General features: G+C 36.4%; 1 protein-coding gene across 1 annotated transcript; it reads left to right on the top strand.

Moving 5' to 3' along the window:
* Positions 1-4,540: 4,540 nt before the first annotated feature.
* Positions 4,541-6,350, top strand: LOC131429662 (zinc finger protein OZF-like). The gene is made up of 3 exons (XM_058593940.1): positions 4,541-4,743; positions 4,800-4,942; positions 5,002-6,350. The coding sequence occupies exons 1-3, from the start codon at positions 4,612-4,614 to the stop codon at positions 6,326-6,328; spliced, it is 1,602 nt and encodes a 533-aa protein (XP_058449923.1). The 5' UTR covers positions 4,541-4,611; the 3' UTR covers positions 6,329-6,350.
* Positions 6,351-21,520: the final 15,170 nt, after the last annotated feature.

Below are 21,520 nucleotides of genomic sequence, written 5' to 3'. Positions count from 1 at the left end.
GTGGTTGATATGAAAAAAAATATTTTATATGATAACTTTGTGTAATTTGGTAGGTCTTGCAGGTGAGTAAAGTTTGTAGCCTCACTAGTTTCCGTAATTGAAAATCAATTTTGCAAACATTTTTCCGGCAACGGCTACGTTTTCCAGTGAAATCAACGTCTCGTATACGATTTATTATTCATTATCGGTCACTGTAGAAACAACATCCAACATATCGCAGATGGGTAACGAGGTTTACATCTGGACTTGGCTATTAATTTCTTTCATGCTGCTCATTCCTGCTTCAGGAAAAAATCCACCGGACATCAGAGCCTTTGATCAACTGCTGCTACCGAACAATGCTCCTCAGTGTCTACGTTGCTATTCAACATTTCACTAGTCATGTCATCATTTAATATGATGTGAAAATAAAATAAAATTCCATGAAACTATTTTGTTGTTCTTGTTCTAGAATTCAAATTCATAAAACTTTTTAACATTAGCTCATGTTTTGCTGATCTTCAGCATTGTTGAATCAACCACTGCCTTTAGTTTCGAAATAACTAGAAGTGAAATGTTAAAAATACCATGGCTCTGGTTATAGCGAAAACTACAATGTAAATAAAGATTCGGTCATGGTTAGCCTAACCATCTCAATCGTATTAGTTATTCATACAATATACTGTTCAATATTACTATTCTAGAACCGATACCATTTATAGTAAACATGAACTTGACTATTGTTGAAATCATCTGATTTAATAGTCGGCTGAAAACCACTATACTCCCATGGTCAGGTTGGCCCTCTATATAGTAACTGTTACCATAATATTTTTCTGAGTGTATGGATATTACACTTGAATTGCATAAACCAAACAGCTAATTTATTTCAAATGTATTACACTTATTATTGAATAGGCCTGAAGCTTCTAATTCAATTGACAGACAAATACAAATAAACATATGAAAACTCTTCGATTTCAATACATATTACACATAATTTTCATATAATACATAAATACAAATCAATAAATGAATTTGCCATTGCAATGTTTTGAATGAGGTTTTAAGTATCAACTGACTTGACAAACATTGTTTTTTCTCTTTGAAGTAAAAGTTTTAAAAGTTTGAAATGCAAATGCAAAAATATATTAATACCAAAAACTCGAAAACCATGTGTGTTATCAAAAAAAATATTTATTATACATAGAACTTAAGCAATTGCACTTAATAGCTAATTACAAAAAGCATTCTCCTTTCAAAAAATCAACCCAAGTAACCAGAAGTTCCACAATTACTTAAAAAATCTACTTTCTTGCTGCTTAAAAGTACACGCGGAACTTTTGAGAACTTGAAAGTACAGATCAAGTTCCGCGTGAACTTTCTAGCTGCTTAAGAAAACACGTGGCAATTTTTGACAGTTCGAAGTACAGAACAAGTTCCGCGTGAACTTTCTCGCTGCTTAAGAGTGCACGTGGTACTTTTAGCAACTTGAAAGTACAGAACAAGTTCCGCGTGAACTTTTTCGCTGCATAGAAGCTGAACAATGTATTCTAGAAGCAGCTTAGAAGTTCGTTCCGCTGCGTCGCGCGAACTTTCAAGTGTGGATAATTACTTAAAAAATGGGCTGCTTAGAATGCTATTGATTAACTTTGAGAGTTGCTTAAGCCAAATCAGTCCCTTTTATCCGAACTTTTGGTTAGTTGGGATGGTTTTACGAATGTTTTAAATTATTTAATATATGACAAAAGATACTTATCCTTGGAATACTTTAACAGTCGTAGAAGAATTATAAGTAAGCATGCTTTAGATGAATCACTGTCAAGAATGCCAGATATCGAAGAATGTTTAATAAACAAATCAAAAACTGTTAAATTACGCATGACAGCATCTGAAATGAGATCGTTTTGTCATTATTTCACATTGATTGTTGGGCAATTTGTACCAGAAAATGATCCTGTATGGAATTATGTAAAGCTTTTAGTAAATTTGATTGATTTTATTTTAATGCCTTCTTTTTCACTCTTAGACTTAGAGCAATTGAAAATTATGACTTCAAATCACCACAAAATGTTTTTAAATTTATTTGACAATCAGCTTTTGAAACCAAAGCATCACCATATTGTTCATTATGCAAACACAATACAAAGTAGTGGGCCTATATGTAATTTGATGTGCTTCCGATTTGAAGCTAAGCATAAAATGTTCAAACAACATGCCCACATAATGTCATCACGAAAAAATATATGTTATACGCTTGGAATTAAAGCTTCTCTTGAATTTAGTGATAATCTGTTCAACAACATCTTTTTTCAAATTGAATCATTGAATGGTTTTAGAAAAGAAGACATTACTGATAAATCTTATTATACAAAAATAGTTTGCTCAGATTTAAGAAAATTCACTCACGATATTTTATTCTCACGTAATTGTCAAATCAATAGAATCACCTACAAAAACGGTTATTTTATATCTGTCACGCAAAATGGAATAACAGAATTGTTTGAGATCGAGGAAATTCTTGTAAAATTCGAAGAAAATTATTTTATGGTAGGAAAGTTATGGGAATGTAGACCATACAGTGATCATTTTTTGGCCCACGAAGTTATAAAATGTTCAGAACTTTTTAAAATTATTGAATTAAACGATATTGATGGCCCACCTATTATGATACACTCAATTGCCGACCGTTTGTATTACCGAAGGAAAGTTCCCAACTAACCAAAAGTTCGGATAAAAGGGACTGATTTGGCTTAAGCAACTCTCAAAGTTAATCAATAGCATTCTAAGCAGCCCATTTTTTAAGTAATTATCCACACTTGAAAGTTCGCGCGACGCAGCGGAACGAACTTCTAAGCTGCTTCTAGAATACATTGTTCAGCTTCTATGCAGCGAAAAAGTTCACGCGGAACTTGTTCTGTACTTTCAAGTTGCTAAAAGTACCACGTGCACTCTTAAGCAGCGAGAAAGTTCACGCGGAACTTGTTCTGTACTTCGAACTGTCAAAAATTGCCACCTGTTTTCTTAAGCAGCTAGAAAGTTCACGCGGAACTTGATCTGTACTTTCAAGTTCTCAAAAGTTCCGCGTGTACTTTTAAGCAGCAAGAAAGTAGATTTTTTAAGTAATTGTGGAACTTCTGGTTACTTGGGAACATGTCCACACTTCAAACTCAAATGTGATGACACTCACTTGGGTTATGTGACAACACACTTGATATTTATGGTTTACGCTTTTGAAGCACAAATGAGAAGTACTTGATATCTTAGTGTACCTAGAAGCATAAAATGTATTTTGTGAAACACTTTAAAATAAGATGTTGATTTTTAGCAGTGTATGATGTATTCTTATACAGAGTAAAATAAATAAAATACTTGCGATATGACTGAACACTTTCTTACCGTCTTCAACCTGCGCTTAGAGGTGTATAGTAAGCATTTCGATAATGTGCTCTTATACACTCAAATAAAAATTCACGTTCGATTCACTTGAAAAATCACGTAGAATGGTTTCAAATGTCAAATTGAATATTTTACGTGACGAAAATGAATGTTATACGAACATCCCCTAAAATGAATAGAGTCATCACATAAGGTTTACGTGAATTGACCAAACGTCAAACAATCTGCGTGAATTTCCAGTGTGAAAAACTCGATTTTAAAAATGGCGAGCAGTGGCCCTCGAAGTGTAAGTAGTGTAAATATTTGCGAGAAAAGTTATTTAAACAATTTTTTACTCCATCGACCGGATAATTCCAGTATGAAAGTTTCCATGTGTTCAACTGGACCGAGAGCCTGCGTGAGTCCGGAAGTTTACCCGCTCCTGCCGAATGCTTCAAACAGGCCGTCGGTATGAAGCTAGAGACACTGGAACCATGTTATGCGACTTCAAACTGCATCGGTAGTGTTGTGGGAGTTCTTGGATCTCGACTTCGGCTTCGGTTGGATGGCAGTGACAACAAAAACATTTCGGGAGGCTTGTCGATTTGGGATACCACGACGTTATTAGTTGCTTTTTAAGCCATTGGAATTATATGACAATTTTCTGAAATAAATGTTTTATATTTCATGGCATTTTTCATTTCATAGATTTATATCAAAATCTGGAATCTCCCTTTTGACTTCAACCAATATATAAAATAGTAATTTTCTGGTATCTAAATTTGATATGAACTGATAGATAAATGTGATATGAACAGTACATTACATTTTAACTATGAAACACGTAACTTTTACTGGATTATGCATTAAACAGCTAATCCTTTAAAATCTACGTGAAAAGTAGGGTGGAAAATATTCACATAACTTTTCACGTAACTATAATATGATTATTATTTTGAGTGTATGGTTCCACCTCCAACAAATTTTCACACAACGTTTTCAAAACACTGTGAGTAAAACTTGTTGTCAATTTAAAAACTGAGCAGAAGTTACTCAATCTTCTAAATCAATATTACTCACTTTTTGACATTTGAATTCAATAAGCAAAAGTGAGTATAAATTACTCACCTGAGAGTAACATTGAATGAGCGTGTATGGAAGTTTTTATTTTGCTCGACTGAAATACAAATGCACAAAGCCAGTTTGTAGTTGATTTGCGATAATCGCGATAATATAATTAATGTATAATATAAAATGGCTTTGTTGGAAATCAACCAACAGCCATGTCGCGTTTGTTCTGAATCTCGAAATAACATCGTTTCTCTAGATCATATTGTTGATGGAAAGTCTATAGTTGAAATGTTAAGATTTTGTGTAAAACTCGAGGTACTCGCTCAGGCGTTGTATTAATTTAAATATTTATGATTCTTTCCTATTGCCAGATCCACCAAAAAGATGGGCTTCCCTATCATTGCTGTGATGATTGCAAAACGGATTTATTAGTAGCATACAAATTTATGGTACGGTGTCTTAATTCCGAAACTATCTTCCGAAGTCGTGTGAAAGAGGGAGAATTTTTCTCACTGTAGGGTACTGTATATATAATATACACAATAATAAAACTCAACTGTTTTTACTTCCCAGGCAATTCGAGCAGATCAATGTTAAAAATGAAGAGTTTGATACAATAAAATATAATTTTGATAGTCAAACGGGCACTGAAACAGTATCGAAACATAATGCCAACAGTGTCGAACAAAGAAGAGCCGGGGAAGATTGTAGCAGTTCCACAAACCCTGAAACGGAAATTCTGTCAGATCACTACATTGAACTTGAACAGAGAAGTGATAATGAAGTTGAAGAAGGAAATATTCAATTCGCCGTCAACCATTGTGATCAATTCGGAGAAAAAAACCTGAAACCCAGACGCAGGCAGTATTTGAGAATGGAAACCTTAATACCAAAGCGTTGTTGCAAATGTAAAACACGTTTACAAAGTATGGATGAGGCAGAGAAACATTCGAAAGTACATATTGATGCACGGATTGACGATCCACAAAAAGTAAAAGCTCGACCTTTCGAATGTCCGATCTGTTTCCGGCGTTATACAAAAAGAAGAGCTTTAGTGATGCACCAGCGACAAATGTATATTGAAAAGTTATTCCATTGTCAGGATTGCAACGAAGAATTTTTAACCGAAACTGAGCTGAAAGATCATAAAGAGTCTCATAGCAAACATAAAATGGGAAGAAAAGGACAATTACCTAAATGCTGTGCTTGTTACGCTCAGTTCGAGACTGACGAACTAGTAAAACAACATGCCATCGAGATACACCTTCCAGAGAGTAAGACGACAATAGGTGATAGCGAAAATCAATTCACATGCGATGTCTGTTTTCGGCGATACAAAACAAAGCGGGTTTTGTTAGACCACAAATCGAAGCCTTATCGTACTAAGCAGTACCAATGCTCTCAATGCGGAAGAATCTTTCGAGACAAATGTGCTCTTTCGGACCACGAACGATGCCATCAAGGAGAGCAACCATTTGTTTGCCCTGTCTGTTCAAAGCGGTTTGCGATAAAGGACTCATTTAGGAAACATGTTAGATCGCATACAATTGAGGAAGATCGTTTTAAGTGTGAGATTTGTAGTAAAGGGTTCAAAACGAAAGGAAACCTTAAAGATCATCATATTACACACTCCTCTGATTACCGGCCGTTGAATTGCAGTCTTTGTTCTGCAAATTTTGCCCGTAAATCTTGCTTGAAATCACATATGAGAATGCACACAGGTGAGAAACCGTTCAAATGTGACATGTGCGATGCGAGTTACGCTTTTTCTAGTGACCTAAAGCGACATGTTATGGCCCATAAAGGTATAAAACCATATATTTGCAATGTTTGCGGTCGAGGCTATCCCAGACAAGATTATTTACGAAAACACGTTTCATCGCATTTCGCAACTAATTGATTTTTGTATAAAAAAAAACTTTAAAAACACAACTGTGACGTTTTTCATGTACGAAATTGTGAAATTTAGTTCGTTTGACTGAATTGGTCGCTGACATCACAATCCCCCGCTAGTATGTTTTAATACCGACTTGATAAAATAGTCTTATTGGCAGTGCACAGAAGTATATCTTCTTAAATAATTGGTTCGACGCCACTTTGTTATTGTAATAGTAATAATATTCAACATTAATTTTAGTGCTTTCGACATAGGATATAACACTGCATTGCGTCTCAATTCAATATTATGATGCTCAAATAGAGTTAAATTTTACGTCTCCTAGTTGTACTAGCGGATCCAAGTGAACTAAAACATTCGGCGATTGTAAGGTTTGTCCTGCAGTCGATGACTTCTTTCAGGTTATCTACTGAACATCACGTAGGTCATACTGTCTTTCGATATTCTTATTACATGTTGCTTGCTTACTATAATCTACCTTTTTTTAAATCTTCCAATATCAGTTCTTTTTTACCGCAGAATATTTTCAAACACATCGAAAACCTAACTCCTTCTATGACCATACCTTGTGGCAGTGCAGGGTAACAGATTCTACCAACGGCTTGTATTGTGCAATGTATATGCGTGTCTTCAAGCTACGAAATTTCAGTTTATTAAAGAGATCGTAGAAAGCTCTTTTGTCTAGTCCGCTCTAGATTACCTTCGAACGATAGGTGCTGATAACAAGTGGGCATGGTAAAAAGTAATTTGTCTCTGCCTATAAGTATGTATACAAATTGAGTTCTGTTTCAAAAACATGTACATATGTACCTCAATCTTTTCGAAGATTTTTTATCTTGCTTCATTTGTTCTCGAAACTATACTAGAGTTTTTTCCGATACTATACTAGAGTTTTCAATGACTGACAGTGAATTTTTAATTGTGGTAAATAACCAAAGATTGATTTGCGAACTGTTTGTTTTTTTTTGCCGTACTCGGCGACTACTCAAACTTGCCTAATCAATTGTACAGGGTTTGGATGAACGAAGCATTGAAGATGAGTATACATGCTTCACGGCGTATAATATTCATGAATATACCTGCTTTATGAATCATGTCGCTTTTGAGGAAGCGTGAGCCTTGTTGCTTTATTGAAGTGGCTGTCCATGCACGAGAATGGAAGAGAGCGAACAATATTCATCCCTACTACTGTTTCTCCTTCTCTCGGTAAGAGAGAAGCTCTAGCCCCAAAATTCACAGCAAGCAAATTAGCTTCACGGTGCAAGATAGTGATAAAGATTAAATATTCAGTTTTCGCTGGCAGACTGATGACTGGCTCTTGACTGTCGTATGTTTCTTCGAGGTCCGAACGCGATTCACATTTGTTTATACAGAATTCAATTTGTGTGCACTGCCACCGCTAGAGCGTTTATTAGAATAAAGGTTTTGATGTAATGGGGACATGTGTTTCTCACAGCACTCACAGCTCATAGCAATACCCAATAAAAATTCAATGAAAAAATGTTCAATGCGGAATACTGATTAGAAGACTCATTTTTTATTCTACTGGTTGATTAACTATCATGCACTACTACGATTAAATCCAATTCTACGCTATTCAGCAAGAATTTGATTTACCCAAGTAACAAGAGTGCAGGAGCCAGTTTCTCTCTAACAGCCAGCAAACGAAGCGTTTGTTTGTTTGCAGTATTTGGTGAGATCACCAGATCGCCATTGCTAATTGCTTCGCTCCTGCTACTTCTGTTTATAATATTCAAGTATAATTAGGAATTCTCACCCTCTACTAACTTGACACGAATTTAATAAGTAATATGCAACAGTTTTCGTGGCATAAAGTCATCATTAACAGCCGTTCGTTTTTCGAGAGCCAGTCATCAGTCTGTTAGCGAAAACTGAATATACAATCTTCATCACTTACTAGCCTCGTGAAGAACGACGTTCAGGACCATGAGAGAGTAAACTATATTCACGGCTTCTGTGGTTCATGAAGACTCTAATACCAGCACACATCTGTGCATATGTGGAATATTTTTGCTTCCACTAGCGTTTTGTTTGTGTGGTTCTTTTTGGCTGGAAAGGCGTCCTCTATCAGTGACTATCAAAATCATAGGGTAGAATGAAGATAACGAGCTGAGCTCGTTCAGTTGTGTTTGATCCTTACTCTAGAGCGTTTGCCTTTTATCAGACCCTGTCAGCTTGGAGCGAAGTCAATCTTCAGTTCAGCAACGCCATCGCACGGCATCACATTCAACATATCATGCCAATTGTATGGGTGCGCAGTGCTGCTATTTTGACGCGCACGAATTTGACATTTCTCTCCCCAACTTCTATGTGCCAGATTCGATGCGTACTCGCCTGAGGGCGCCATGCTCGCAAAAAAAGATGTTGCCAATGATTTGTTCGGGAAATGTGAGAGCTGGATATCTTGTTAATATGATGTCTTTGCTTTTATCTAATCACCGAAAGTTCCCCAATAGTATTTTGTTCTATAATTATTTAAGTTTATATTATTACTGAACGGTTAATTAAGGTGAGATTTATTCTTGGCTAAACAATCATTATTTTATTAGAACATTAAAACTGGCGACGAGGCAAATGAACCAGTGGGAACAATAGCATTTTTTTTGGTTCTCTGTGGTGTGGGTTTTTTTATTTCTCTCTTATGTTGTAGCATAATGGTACGAGCAGAATCCAATCATTCTCAGGTAAATCGTATAATTTCGTAAAACTTAGTGTTGATCGTTATCAATAAGATTAAAGGGAAGAACATATAAATCAATAAGGAGAGCACGTTTTTTTATAGCTTTCATAGGATTCATCTTACATGTCGATTGAACGCCATTTTGTTATAGAAATTATAAGAAATTACGCCTAAGTTAATGCTTGGGTTTTCTTTCTATTTTCCGGTTGTGTGATACAAAAAAAGTACGAGTGTGTAATATCAGAGACATAACTGGATGTCGTGAATACGAATAAAACTGACACGTTTTCTTTATACTTTCGAAATCGAATTGATAGCTGATCGATTGTGTGAATTGTGAAACTTTTGACGTCGATTATCTCATTTCGGATTTGCATATTTCATTGAAATAATCTATCACGATATTTCTACCTTTTAGAAGCACTAAATTGTGGAATCCTCTACGATATTTAGCACAGTTCGGAACATTTTTCTCGAACGATTTTTGCACAGCGAAGAGTGCACGAAGCACGTCAAACTATTTTGGATTTTTACCTTCGATTTGCGAAGAAGTAATCTTAATAGTAATTTCGAGAACATTTAGAACAACCATTAGAACGGCTGATTTTATATAATGTTGAAACTTTTCGTTTTCTTTCTCTCCAATGCAAACGACCAGAAGCTCTGTTGCATAATGCAATTGCTCTTGTTTGAGTTGAAACTAGCTTTGCGTACAAATCGCAACACATCCGCTCGCAGTGCCAAATGATTCGTCTTCTCGCCTTGACGACCGGAAGGCAAATGAGAACTACGACTTGAGCGTTTGAGGTTTTTAACCACGCAGAATGTGCACTCTCCGATGCTGCTGGTTGAATGCGTCTTCTCGCCTGCTCCATCTATCACCTGCTTCCATCAAACGCACAAGAAAAAAATCATCGTTTTTCGACCACGGTTCCCCTTTTATAACGTTCAGTTGAAGATATGTGCCTGACTACCTCAAAATCGTCGTCCTTGCGCGAAAAACCCAAGCGAAAGTGAAGAGTTTTCAGCGTTGTTTTTAAAATTTTGAGATAACTTAATTTTTGAGCTGTTTGTGGTTATCTCACACTGTTCAAAATATTATCCTAAATTCCTAATCATATTTTTGATGAAATAGTGAAAGAATTATGTTGCTGCCATTAATACAAGTCGAGATATTCACGATTAAGTTCTGCCCATTCTTCCATATGGCTAATTTTGAAAAGGCATTCCATAGTAAAGTAAGTCGTATTCACGACAAAAAAGCGCAAGCTGAGGAGTTAGCAAGAACTTTTTTGAGTATTTCTGGACGACAAATCATATAATTCGGAAGTGACGAAGGTCAAAATTTTTCTTGATGAACTGAAATTGGTTACTGGTTTGGTAAAGTACGATATACCTGTTGTTGTAGTTTACGACAAAGGGTTTTCGGATCCTTCAAGCAGACCGCACACGCAACGATGATTGACGCAGCTAAAAGCTACAATTGTTATTAGTGCAATTATTTTAACAAATTCAATTTCATTGTATCTTACATTTCGTAACCTCACTTATGTCTCAAGAAAACGGCAACAATTCGTGCTCCGAATCAGAGACTGTCCTAAACTATGTTAGGTGAAATAGTAATAAATCAACTGATTATTAAACATTCGAAAATCTTACTTGTACAAATCCAAAATAACGTTGAGAAATAATTATAATTTAACCGCACGTTGTTCGAACCGTGGTCTCACTTCCTTTCTTCGCCATACTAAATGATAATCTTCTTCTTATTTCACTGTTGCCAGTCCAGTTGAGAGAACGGCCGAGGATGCGGTGCGTGATTCCGTAACATTCCCCGACCCGTAAATCTGTTGTTTCACATTGGTTCCAGATTTGCACCTTTCCAGATCTAATCGCGCCAGTTTGGCAACCGGTCGCCGCATGATTCCGCCGTCAGTTTGCACTACGGCCCGCCTTGCACGGCCGTCTGCACCTTCAATAACTTCGAGAACTCGCCCTCTTTTCCATCCATTTCTGATCGACTCATCAACCACAATGACCAAGTCATTCGGTTTTATGGATTCCACGTCCGCGAACCACTTCTTGCGTCGAGTTATTGTCGGCAAGTACTCGCGCACCCACCTACGCCAAAATTGATCAACCATCGAACGACATAAATTCCAATTACTACGCAGGGCCAATCTTTGCTCCCCAAACGTTTTTAGCGGCTGTGCGACTCCACTCGAACTCAGCAAAAGGAAATGGTTTGGGGTCAAAGCTTCCTGTTCCGGACTTTCCAATGAAATGAAGGTTAGAAGACGGGAATTAATTATATTCTCTGCTTCTGAGATAACCGTGACGAAAGTTTCATCGTCGGGATGTTTAGCGAATGGCATTGCAGCAAGTGCAGTTTTAACTGACCTCACCATACGCTCCCAGGAGCCTCCCATGTGGGGAGCACTAGGCGGATTGAAGAACCATTTGGTGATGGTGTTGGTAAATGTCTCGGCCAGTTGCTGCTGGTCGATATCCAACTCCCTTTGTAAGTCGTTGCTGGCTCCCACGAAATTAAGGCCGTTGTCGATGTAGATCTCTAACGGCGAGCCTCGTCGCGCTATGAATCGACGGAATGCTTGCTTGCACGATTCTGTACTCAACGTATGTAGCACTTCTAAGTGGATGGCGCGTATTGTAAGGCATGTAAATACGGCTACCCACCGTTTCACGCAGCTTCTCCCCAGTTTTACTAGTATCGGCCCAAAATAATCGACACCCACATAGGAAAAGGGACGTTCAAAAGATCTTAATCTTGCCTTTGGCAACGGCGCCATACGAGGAACTGCTGGTCGTGCTCGTTTTATCCGACAGAGCATACAGGCTTTTACTTGCCGTCTTACTGCTGCTCGAAGATGGGAAATGTGAAACCGTTGTTTTATTTCGTTCAGAACTGTTTCGCTATTACCATGCAAATATTTCCTGTGGTACCAATTGATAAGAAGTTTGACGACAGAGTGATTCGCGGGTAGAATAATAGAATTCTTGGTCTCGTAGGAAAGATAGTCCGATAAAGCGGTTCTTCCTTCAAGCCGCAACACACCTCGCGTGTCCATCACAGGTGACAATAATCGAAGTTTACTGTCACGTGCCAGTTTCAATTCGCTTTTCTCCAGAGGATGTTCTCGGTGTTGAGCAAGAATTAATATTTCATCTGTATACGCTTCGAGCTGTATCGCTCTCCAAATAGACGATTCAGCCTTTTCTAGCTCTTCTTGTCGGAGAGTTCCCGATATCCTCGCTTCTTGCTTCGTAAAAAAACAAGCGGTGAGTCGATTATGCTCTAAATTTATACCGTAAAACGTTTTGTTTCACAACAATGGCATTTTATTATATATTACATATTCCAATTTCAAGATGGCGAATGCCAATATGATCACCATCGAACCATATCGCAAGGGCTCGTCTTTTTTCGATTGGGAAGAGAGACGGGTATTATTTCATGATGAACAATATTGCCGAGAATGCAAAAAAGCGGGTGAGTAATGTCAGAGACATAACTGGATGTCGTGAATACGAAAAAACTGACACGCTCCCATCACTTTTCCGAATATCAGTTAGTTGATTGATTGTATGAATTGTGCAAGCTTTCCTCTTTTTCACTAATAGAATTTGAAGCGATACACCTACATTAAAGTACAGATTAGTTACATTAAACAGCCACTATTCTACTACTATATATTAGAGATGTGCGATACAGCTCATACCGGTGAGCAGCTCCGAACCGATCAGCTCACTAAAGTGAATCGATTCAATGCATCAGCTCATCAGCTCATTTAGATTAAATGATGGTTAGTTTTTAGCGCCGTTTTTCTTGCGCCGTTTCTCTTACTCCGTTTTTCTTTCATATGCATGATCGAAATCATTAATGCACAAAGAACAATGCTATGCGAACTAATTTGTGTGCGAATCATTATTATGTCACATTTGTTGGCATCCCTGAATGTACCGTAGCCTACTGCGTGAGAGGTAAAATTTCTTATTGACAATGGCTCATTCAATCTGTTAAAGAAGGATAGATGCATATTTGGTAGAACAAATTAAATCACACATTTCTTCTCATTTAGAACTCGCTATTCAAGAGCCGAAGATCCGTTCAGCTCGTAGCTTGTTTCCACCTTACCAGTGTGGTGAACTGGTGAGCTGCGGTTCTTTTAAAAAGAGCTGTGAGCTGTCAGCTCACTTTAAAGATTCGATTCACTGGAGCAGCTCAGGAGCGAATTGCCCATCTCTACTATATATTCCAAACTTGAAACAATTCCTTTTTAAATTGCTAATATAGGAAGCTAGGTACGACAAATTTGTAGTTTATTTTTATTGAAGCTATGAAGTTCGAAGATATCTGATTCTTCTCGAAATTTCAGTACGAGACAATTGCAATGGCCTGGTCTGAAATGTATCTACGATCTTCGGTATGCAAGAGTGATTCTAATAATAATAATGATAGTAATAATAATAATAATACAGATTAACCTGTATATATGGCAACCCTGTTTCGCATGGCATATTTTCACACGACCCCATACTAGTATAAAGATGTGTTCAACATCATCACTTTTGCTTTCGCATTGCCGTTCGTAATTGAATGTGTTAGTGACGGTACAAATCTGCTTTTCTACCTGTTTTCGGAGCCATCGTTCTGACGGTGTCTCGTACGTACAGAGTAGCTGCTTTAACTTAAATGACGCTATTTCTCACATCACATTTCCTTTTATACGTGCTAGTGGTAGCACGGTAGGACGTCCCCTTTGTTAGAATTCCTTTCCTATACGCAGAACGGGAAACAGTGAAACGATATAAAAGAGAGAGTTAGTAGAGCGGCAGCCAGTAATACTGAATGGGTCGTCGAGATGTTAACAGCATATTGTGGAGGAACAATTAAGGGCAAGGTAAAGTCCCGCTCAAACCGTGCTGGTTTGAAGTGCCCAGTTGGCGGCAGAATCCATCGTTTGCCTCGGAAGGGGAACTACGCCGAGCGTGTGAGTGCTGGTGCATCGGTCTATCTGGCGGCAGTGATGGAGTACTTGGTTGCCGAAGTGTTGGAGTTGACCGGTAACGCTGCCCATGACAACGAAAACGAAAATCATCCCTCGCCATCTGCAGCTGGCCATCCGTTGAAAACCCCGTCCTTTTCAGGATGACCACATCACTGTGATAAAGAAATATTTAGAATTGCTTTAAGTTTAGCCAGTTCTGATACGCCTGGAAAGTAGAATGCGCAAATCAAGTGGAAACATTTGTTCTAACAATTTTTGTTTTCGGCCGCATACTAAAGTACTCGCGACAAAAATACATATTGATCTGTGGCAACTCTGTTTCGCACGGCATATTTGTAAACTAGTATAAAGATGTGTTCAAAATCATCACTTTCGCTTTCGCATTGCCGTTCGTAATTGAATGTGTTAGTGACGGTGCAAATTATTTTAACTCCCATCTTGATGAATCTTTTGGTACGAAATATTGAGATCTGAGATGGTTCTCGTGTGTGTCTTGTTTCGGCAATGGGCCTTGCTGGACTTTTTGGCTGCCTTTTTCGGTGTCATTGTGCTGACGGTGTCTCGTGCATTCATATCGGGAAACAATGAGACGACAGGTCCTCGATGTTGCTGTCGTGTGTCTTGTTTCGGGAAGAGTTGCTCAGCAAATGATAGGAAAAGTGAACCATTCAACTTTTATATGGATGCTCTTGTATAGATACAGACATCTCGCGTTCTGATTGGCTGGTGCTGTCATGGGTTAAATCAAACAGGTTTTTCAATAGTGTACTATTGAAAAACTTCAATATTGTTGTAATACACGTTCAAGTTGAAGATTTTCGATTCTATTGGTAGTTAGATTATATAAATCCTTTTACAGATCACTGAGCTATGAGCTTTCAAAATACGAGAAAGGCAAACGCGCCATATGAGTTATCCTCTTTGATACTCGTTTATACCAAACAATTCAGAAAAGTTTAATTGTGAACTATTTAAGAATATGTCACACAACTGAAAGTTTTATCATAAAATTGTGATCATATTTCCGATGGCATGTAGCAAGAATTATATTGATTCGTTAGATATAACAGGAGATATTCACGATCAAAAACTTATCACTCTCTCAGAGGGTAAATTTTGAAAAGGCGCCCCATAGTAAAGTAAGTCGTATTCACGACAAAAAAGCGCATGTTATTACTTTGGGAGGTTCAGTAATTTTTGCTGAGTTAAAGCTCATTTTCCCTAATGGGAGTCTGCGGGAAGCTTCGTATAATGATTTGGTGATTAAATTAAAAGCAAGACTAGATAAGGTGGAATCAGATCTGATTCATAGATTTAAATTCAACAACATATTTCAACAAATTGATGAAACAGTAGAAGAATTTTCTGTTTACACGCTGAATTTTGCAAATTCAGTGATTATAAAAATACCGCGATTAGAGATAGACTTATAGTAGGAATCAATGATAAATCCTTACAGCTAAGGCTGCTTAAAGAAGAGAATCTCCATATTGAATCCGCGGAAAATATCATTTTCATATGGACGGACGCGACAGAAAACGCGAAGACATTAGATATTGGTAATGACGAACCGATTAACTCATTAAGTAATATAAAAACGGCGGGCACATTCAGCCCAGATTTTAGTGCGGAGCGACATTTGTCCGATATCTTGAATAGAATGAAAACTAACAATATAGAGCAATATGATGAACAGGATTGTATTGAGTATACGTATTGTATAGATGTGCCTCCAATTAGCTTTTTCAATTATCCTTGTAAAATTTGAAAAATTATATTGGAAATTAAAATAGACTGTTGGATATCAGTAAATAACAAAAAAAAAATATGTACTGACGAATAAGTGAGAGTCTATAGATCAAAGTTGGAAATCGAAAGAAATATAATTCTAGTGCTGCATCTAAATGGTTTTACATTGAATTATAAACTAATTATAAAGCACTATGATAAATCATTCATTCCCGTGGACAAATAATCAAAAACTTTACGTATTGATATTTTTAAACATTCAAACAAGAACTTTTCTTTTATTAATCATGGTAGCATACAAATGTTTTTTTCAAAGGAAGAAAGAGTTGGTCGCAAATGTTGTAGTAAGAGTTAGAGAAAGTGTATGTTTCTATAAGGTTGGTGTGAATATTGGTTTTATGGAGTATGTGAGAAAATACTTTTACTGCAATGGCATAACAAAAATTCTTAAATCAAAAACAGTGTCTAACTGGACAATTCTTGAAAGGCCTGTAGGACGAATAAAAATGTTATTTTTAGGACCGGATATGTCGGAGTAAAATTTGGTAAACCAGAGAGCCGGGGTTGTTCCTTTGGAAAAGTGGATTGAAGGAGAGATCTGGAACAAATACCATAATCAAAATCATAAAGCTATTAGACTAAAAATAGCATATTCAAAATTCGTTTCAAAATATATTTTACAGATTCCAATAAAAAATTTAAGGGCAAAGGCCTATCGCAAAGGACTTAGAATGTCGAAGGACACGATGGATCAATCCGATATTTCCTTAACATCTTCATCACATCAGAAAGTGTTGGTGAAAACCAATAAACTACATTTTCCTGGATTTTCCGTGGACACCACGCTCGAGGATAATAAAATAACATCGAGTAAGAATGTAAGAAAATCAAGGGAGCCTTAATGGGTTTAACGAAACTTATACAGAGGCGATCGAAAAGAAAGAAAACAGCTAAGGCTGAATATAATTGTAATTCTGTTACTCAGATTTTAATTTTTCAAAATTATGTTAGGTTTTGTATTAAGAACAAAACAAAAAAAAATACATGAAACTTATTGTAAATTGTAAAATATTAACTTATCACACTTGACCTACTGGCTATTTCGGATGAGCTCTCACTAGCGAAACACACTTGTTGAAAGTTTAAAATAGAAAAAGGACCTGCCTCTGTTTGTTGATGTTTTTATGTTGTGTATTGATCGACTTTTCGATCAATACACACTAATCACAATACGTGTAATTAGATTTGATTTTTTCGAACATGTAATCAACAAGGTGAACATATTCACACACTGAGATTTAATTCCTTTGTTCGGTAAAATTCGGTAAACGAGAAATTTCGGTAATCTATAGAAATGACCGATATTTCGGTACATGAGTTTTCTTTTACAATAATTATGCAAATTTTTACCGAACGATCAGTCTTACGTAAATTTTTATTACAGAATTTTGTAAACAGATATACAATTCATACGGTAAATCTGAATAGTCGCCGAGTACGGTAAAAACCATACTGCCCGTATGGTTTTTACCTTACTCGGCTGCAGAGGGATGATTTTGGTTTTCTTGTTGTCTCGGGCTGCGTTACCGGCCAATTCCAACACTTCAGCAGCCAAGTACTCCATCACTGCCAGCAGATAGATCGGTACACCGGCACCGACACGCTCGGCGTAGTTTCCCCTCCGGTTGTATTCTGCCAACTGGGAACTGCAGACCAGCACGGTTCGAGCGGGACTTTGCCTTGCCCTTAACTGTTCCTTCTGTGTGCGTGTTTCTGCGTAAAAATTCCACGAGATGCTGTTAACAGCTAGACAGTCAATTCAGTATAACTGGCTGACGCTCTACTTGAAAAGGCAGCACGAGGACGAACACGATCCGAGGGCTTTCAGACAGACAACCAAAAAGACTAGCGTTCAGGTTGGAAATCAAATAACAAGTAAGTTTATTCAGGTTATAGTTAGAATGAAATAAAAGAAAAAGGGGAACTGTTTTGGAAAAGGGGCTGTCCGTACACCGCTGCCAGTAGCAGGTATAAAATGAAATGTGATGTGAGAAATAGCGTCATTTAAGTTAAAGCAGCTACTCTGAACGCACGAGACACCGTCAGCACGCTGACACCAAAAACCGGTTGAAAGGCAGCCAAAAAGTCCAGCAAGGCCCATTCTAAGCACTTTTTAGTGCTAAATATCATCCTAAAGAACTAGTTGAATTTTGTCGCTTTCCTACCATTTTCTGAGCAACTGTTACCGAAACAAGACACACACGAGAACCATCTCAGATCTCAATATTACCTACCAAAAGATTCATCAAGATGGAAATTAAAATTATTTGTACCGTCACTAACACATTCAATTACGAACGGCAATGCGAAAGCGAAAGTGATTATGTTGAACACATATTTATATATATATATATATATATATATATATATATATATATATATATATATATATATATATATATATATATATATATATATATATATATATGTATATATATGTATATATATATATATATATATATATATATATATATATATATATATATATATATATATATATATATATATATATATATATATATATATATATATATATATATATATATATATATATATATATATATATATATATACAGATTAATCTGTATTATTAAAATTACTCTTGCATACCAAAGATCGTCGATACATTTCAGATCAGGCCATTGCAATTGTCTTGTACTGAAATTTCGAGAAGAATCTGATATCTTCGAACTTCATAGCTTCAATAAAAATAAACTACAGCAAATTAAAAAGAAATTGTTTCAAGTTTGGAATATATAGTTGTAGAATAGTAGCTGTTTAATGTAACTAATCTGTACTTTAATGTAGATGCATCGCTTCAAACTCTATTAGTGAAAAAGGAGAAAGCTTGCACAATTCATACAATCAATCAACTAACTGATATTCGGAAAAGTGATGGGAGCGTGTCAGTTTTTTTCGTATTCACGATTCACGTATTCTTGGAATCAATTCTCTAATGGAAATCTGGAGCAAAAATCCGCGTTTCCCACTTGGGCAGAGGGTCTATATTTAATTTCAAAGTTATAAATGGAAAGATCTAAAATGTATCTCTGTAATCTTGTAACATAAATTGAATGTTTACCTTCCTTCCCGAATATTCCTACTAAAGGCTTATGATCAGTATAAACATTAAAAAATTTCCCATAAAGGTATTTATGAAACTTTTTAATTGTGGACACCAAAGCTAGAGCTTCTAAATGTAAAATTGGCTTAAGCAAGTCTTTTTAAAACAACAAAAAGTTTTTGTTTCCAATCTTCCACACTATCTCCTGCAATAAGTACATCGTCCAAATAACAAAAAAAAAAACATATTCTAAACCCTTTAATACTTGGTCCATCACTTGCTGGAAGATGGACGTACTAGATGATGCCCCTTGTGGCAGTCTATTGTAAGAAAATAAACCCTTTATATTATTATTTACCAAGAATTTTCTACATTTATTAGAGAGTGATAACTGGGTATATGCGCCTTCTAAATCTAATGCGCAAAAAACCTTACAACCTGCTAAACCAGCAAATAAATCTTGAGCTGTAGCAGACCCTGTCAGCTTGGAGCGATCTCAATCTTCAGTTCAGCAACGCCATCGTACGGCGTCTCATTCAACATGTCATGTCAATTGTATGGGTGCGCAGCCCTGCTATTTTGGCGCGTACGAATTTGACATTTCTCTCCCCTACTTCTATGTAAGAGATTCGATGCGGACTCACCTGAGGGCGACATGCTCGCAAAAAAGGATGTTGCCAATTATTTGTTCGGGAAATGTGAGAGCTGGATATCTTGTTAATATAATGTCTTTGGCTGTAGGCAATGGGTACAACCTAAGACAAGACTTGACATCGGGGGGGGCTGCTTTTGTTCCAAAATGGACCAGTTTCTGATTGGCTGATTTTGATGTTGCTACCTGCACATTGTGAACAGAAAAAACTTGTGCAGGGTACGCGAGCAATGATGCTTATACATTGATATTATCCGCAAAACTATTTACTGTTTCAATTTTATCATTATATTTATGTCTTTTGTTTATACCTGTTTCAATTTAATTTTTTTGTAGCTTTATAGTTTTACCTTTTTTTCTTCAATCTTCATATGCAAACGAAGTTTTGTTTTTAACTGTTGCAAGAAAACCATAAATCAAATCATAATAGTATATGAGTGGTACATTAAAAAAGATAGTATTTATTTGAAGAACATGTTACACATCGTATTCAAAAAACAACTAAAAAACATTCCCAGCTTAGCGTACTAATAGCTAACGAAACCTAATTATTCTTATAAATATTGTTACATTCTACGAAAAAAAAAACTTATGAAAACTATCAACACAATTTTTCACCAACATCCCTTTTTCCGATATCTAAAAATTCTTTCGTTTTGCCAGAAGTTATGTAGTTGTTCAATCTGCATCCTGTCTCCTGACTTTCTCTTCAGCTTTCATTTTCCGGAAGTGATTAATCACATTGGTGAAATTATTGACGACATTTGAATTGAAATATTACTTACAACGACCTCTAATGTGAATCATGGATCCCTTACGTTTATCTGCCCTCTTTGCATTTATCTTGCGATTTTCTTCATTAGGAGTGAAGGTAACTTCATAAAGTTCGTTATTTTTTTCTAAATACTCGAAAGAGAACTGTTTCAAAAAATATGTTCAATAATGCTACTTAGAGAATTATATAAAATGCTTGCCTATTTTAGAACTTATTGGTCAACATTACTTCCAAACGAAGAATTAACCAAATTTGTAATATAAATCATTTGTGTGCTTTTCTTATTGTTTTTCACGTTGCCGCGTCTCTAATGCTTCAGATTTAGGACTTATAGAACTAAGATGTCTTGAATTCACGTTTGCTTTTAGAATTTGATGCACTACTTTCATTATGTTTGTCTGGTTTCCGTATTTTTTAGAAACTGTTTGTTTATTTATGCTGGAGTCCTTGGAAACTAGTACCTAGCAACTAAAACAGTGTTGCTCACGAAAATTATTTTTATCAATAACAAGGGGTCACTAAAATTGTGGTAACTGATGGTAAATCGTTGTCGATCACTTTTTATTCGATTTTTCTATGGAGTGTCTGGTCGTGTCGTCGAATGAACTGTTGTGTTCCACACTGTGGTCGCACTAAGCATTTCTATCCAAACCTGACTTTTTCCGGTTTCCTAAAGATCCGGTAATACGTCAACAATGGATTCAATTTTATGTTCAACATGAAATATTTCGTGTTTTGTCATCAAAGCTCAATTATTTGTTTTTAAGCATTAATATATAATAAAGAAATGCATTCACCAAAACATTTTTCATGTTTATTTCAAATCAAAAACCTAAAGTCTGAAAATTTAAATGTAATATTTTTTCCCAGCATAGTTATCATAACCGACGACACGACCTGCCACTCGTCTATCGAAACTGTATCGCAAATTTAACTACCCCTCAGTAACTGGTAATGTCAAAACGAAATCGCCTGAAAAACTATTGGAACTGGCAACACAAGTTGATAGATTATTGATTTTAATTAACAGTTACCATAACCTTGGTTACTGCACATTAAAGACTTGGGAAACAAAACAAACTGCCTCGAGTGGAATTATCATTTAGTTTAATCGGATAGAGGTCTTCGTTAAGGCTTGCTGGTGCTCGAACAAATTAAAAATGA

This window comes from Malaya genurostris, chromosome 2, assembly GCF_030247185.1.
Source record: "Malaya genurostris strain Urasoe2022 chromosome 2, Malgen_1.1, whole genome shotgun sequence".
Taxonomy (NCBI): Eukaryota; Metazoa; Arthropoda; class Insecta; order Diptera; family Culicidae; genus Malaya; species Malaya genurostris.
This window is presented reverse-complemented; position numbering and strand designations above follow the sequence as displayed.

Bases quoted from the DNA above. Each gene is read 5' to 3' on its own strand.
- LOC131429662 (XM_058593940.1), top strand. From the start codon at position 4,612: ATGGCTTTGTTGGAAATCAACCAACAGCCATGTCGCGTTTGTTCTGAA. The intron at 4,744-4,799 runs GTACTCGCTCAG...TCCTATTGCCAG, and splicing joins GATTTTGTGTAAAACTCGAG to ATCCACCAAAAAGATGGGCT. The intron at 4,943-5,001 runs GTAGGGTACTGT...TTTACTTCCCAG, and splicing joins GAGGGAGAATTTTTCTCACT to GCAATTCGAGCAGATCAATG.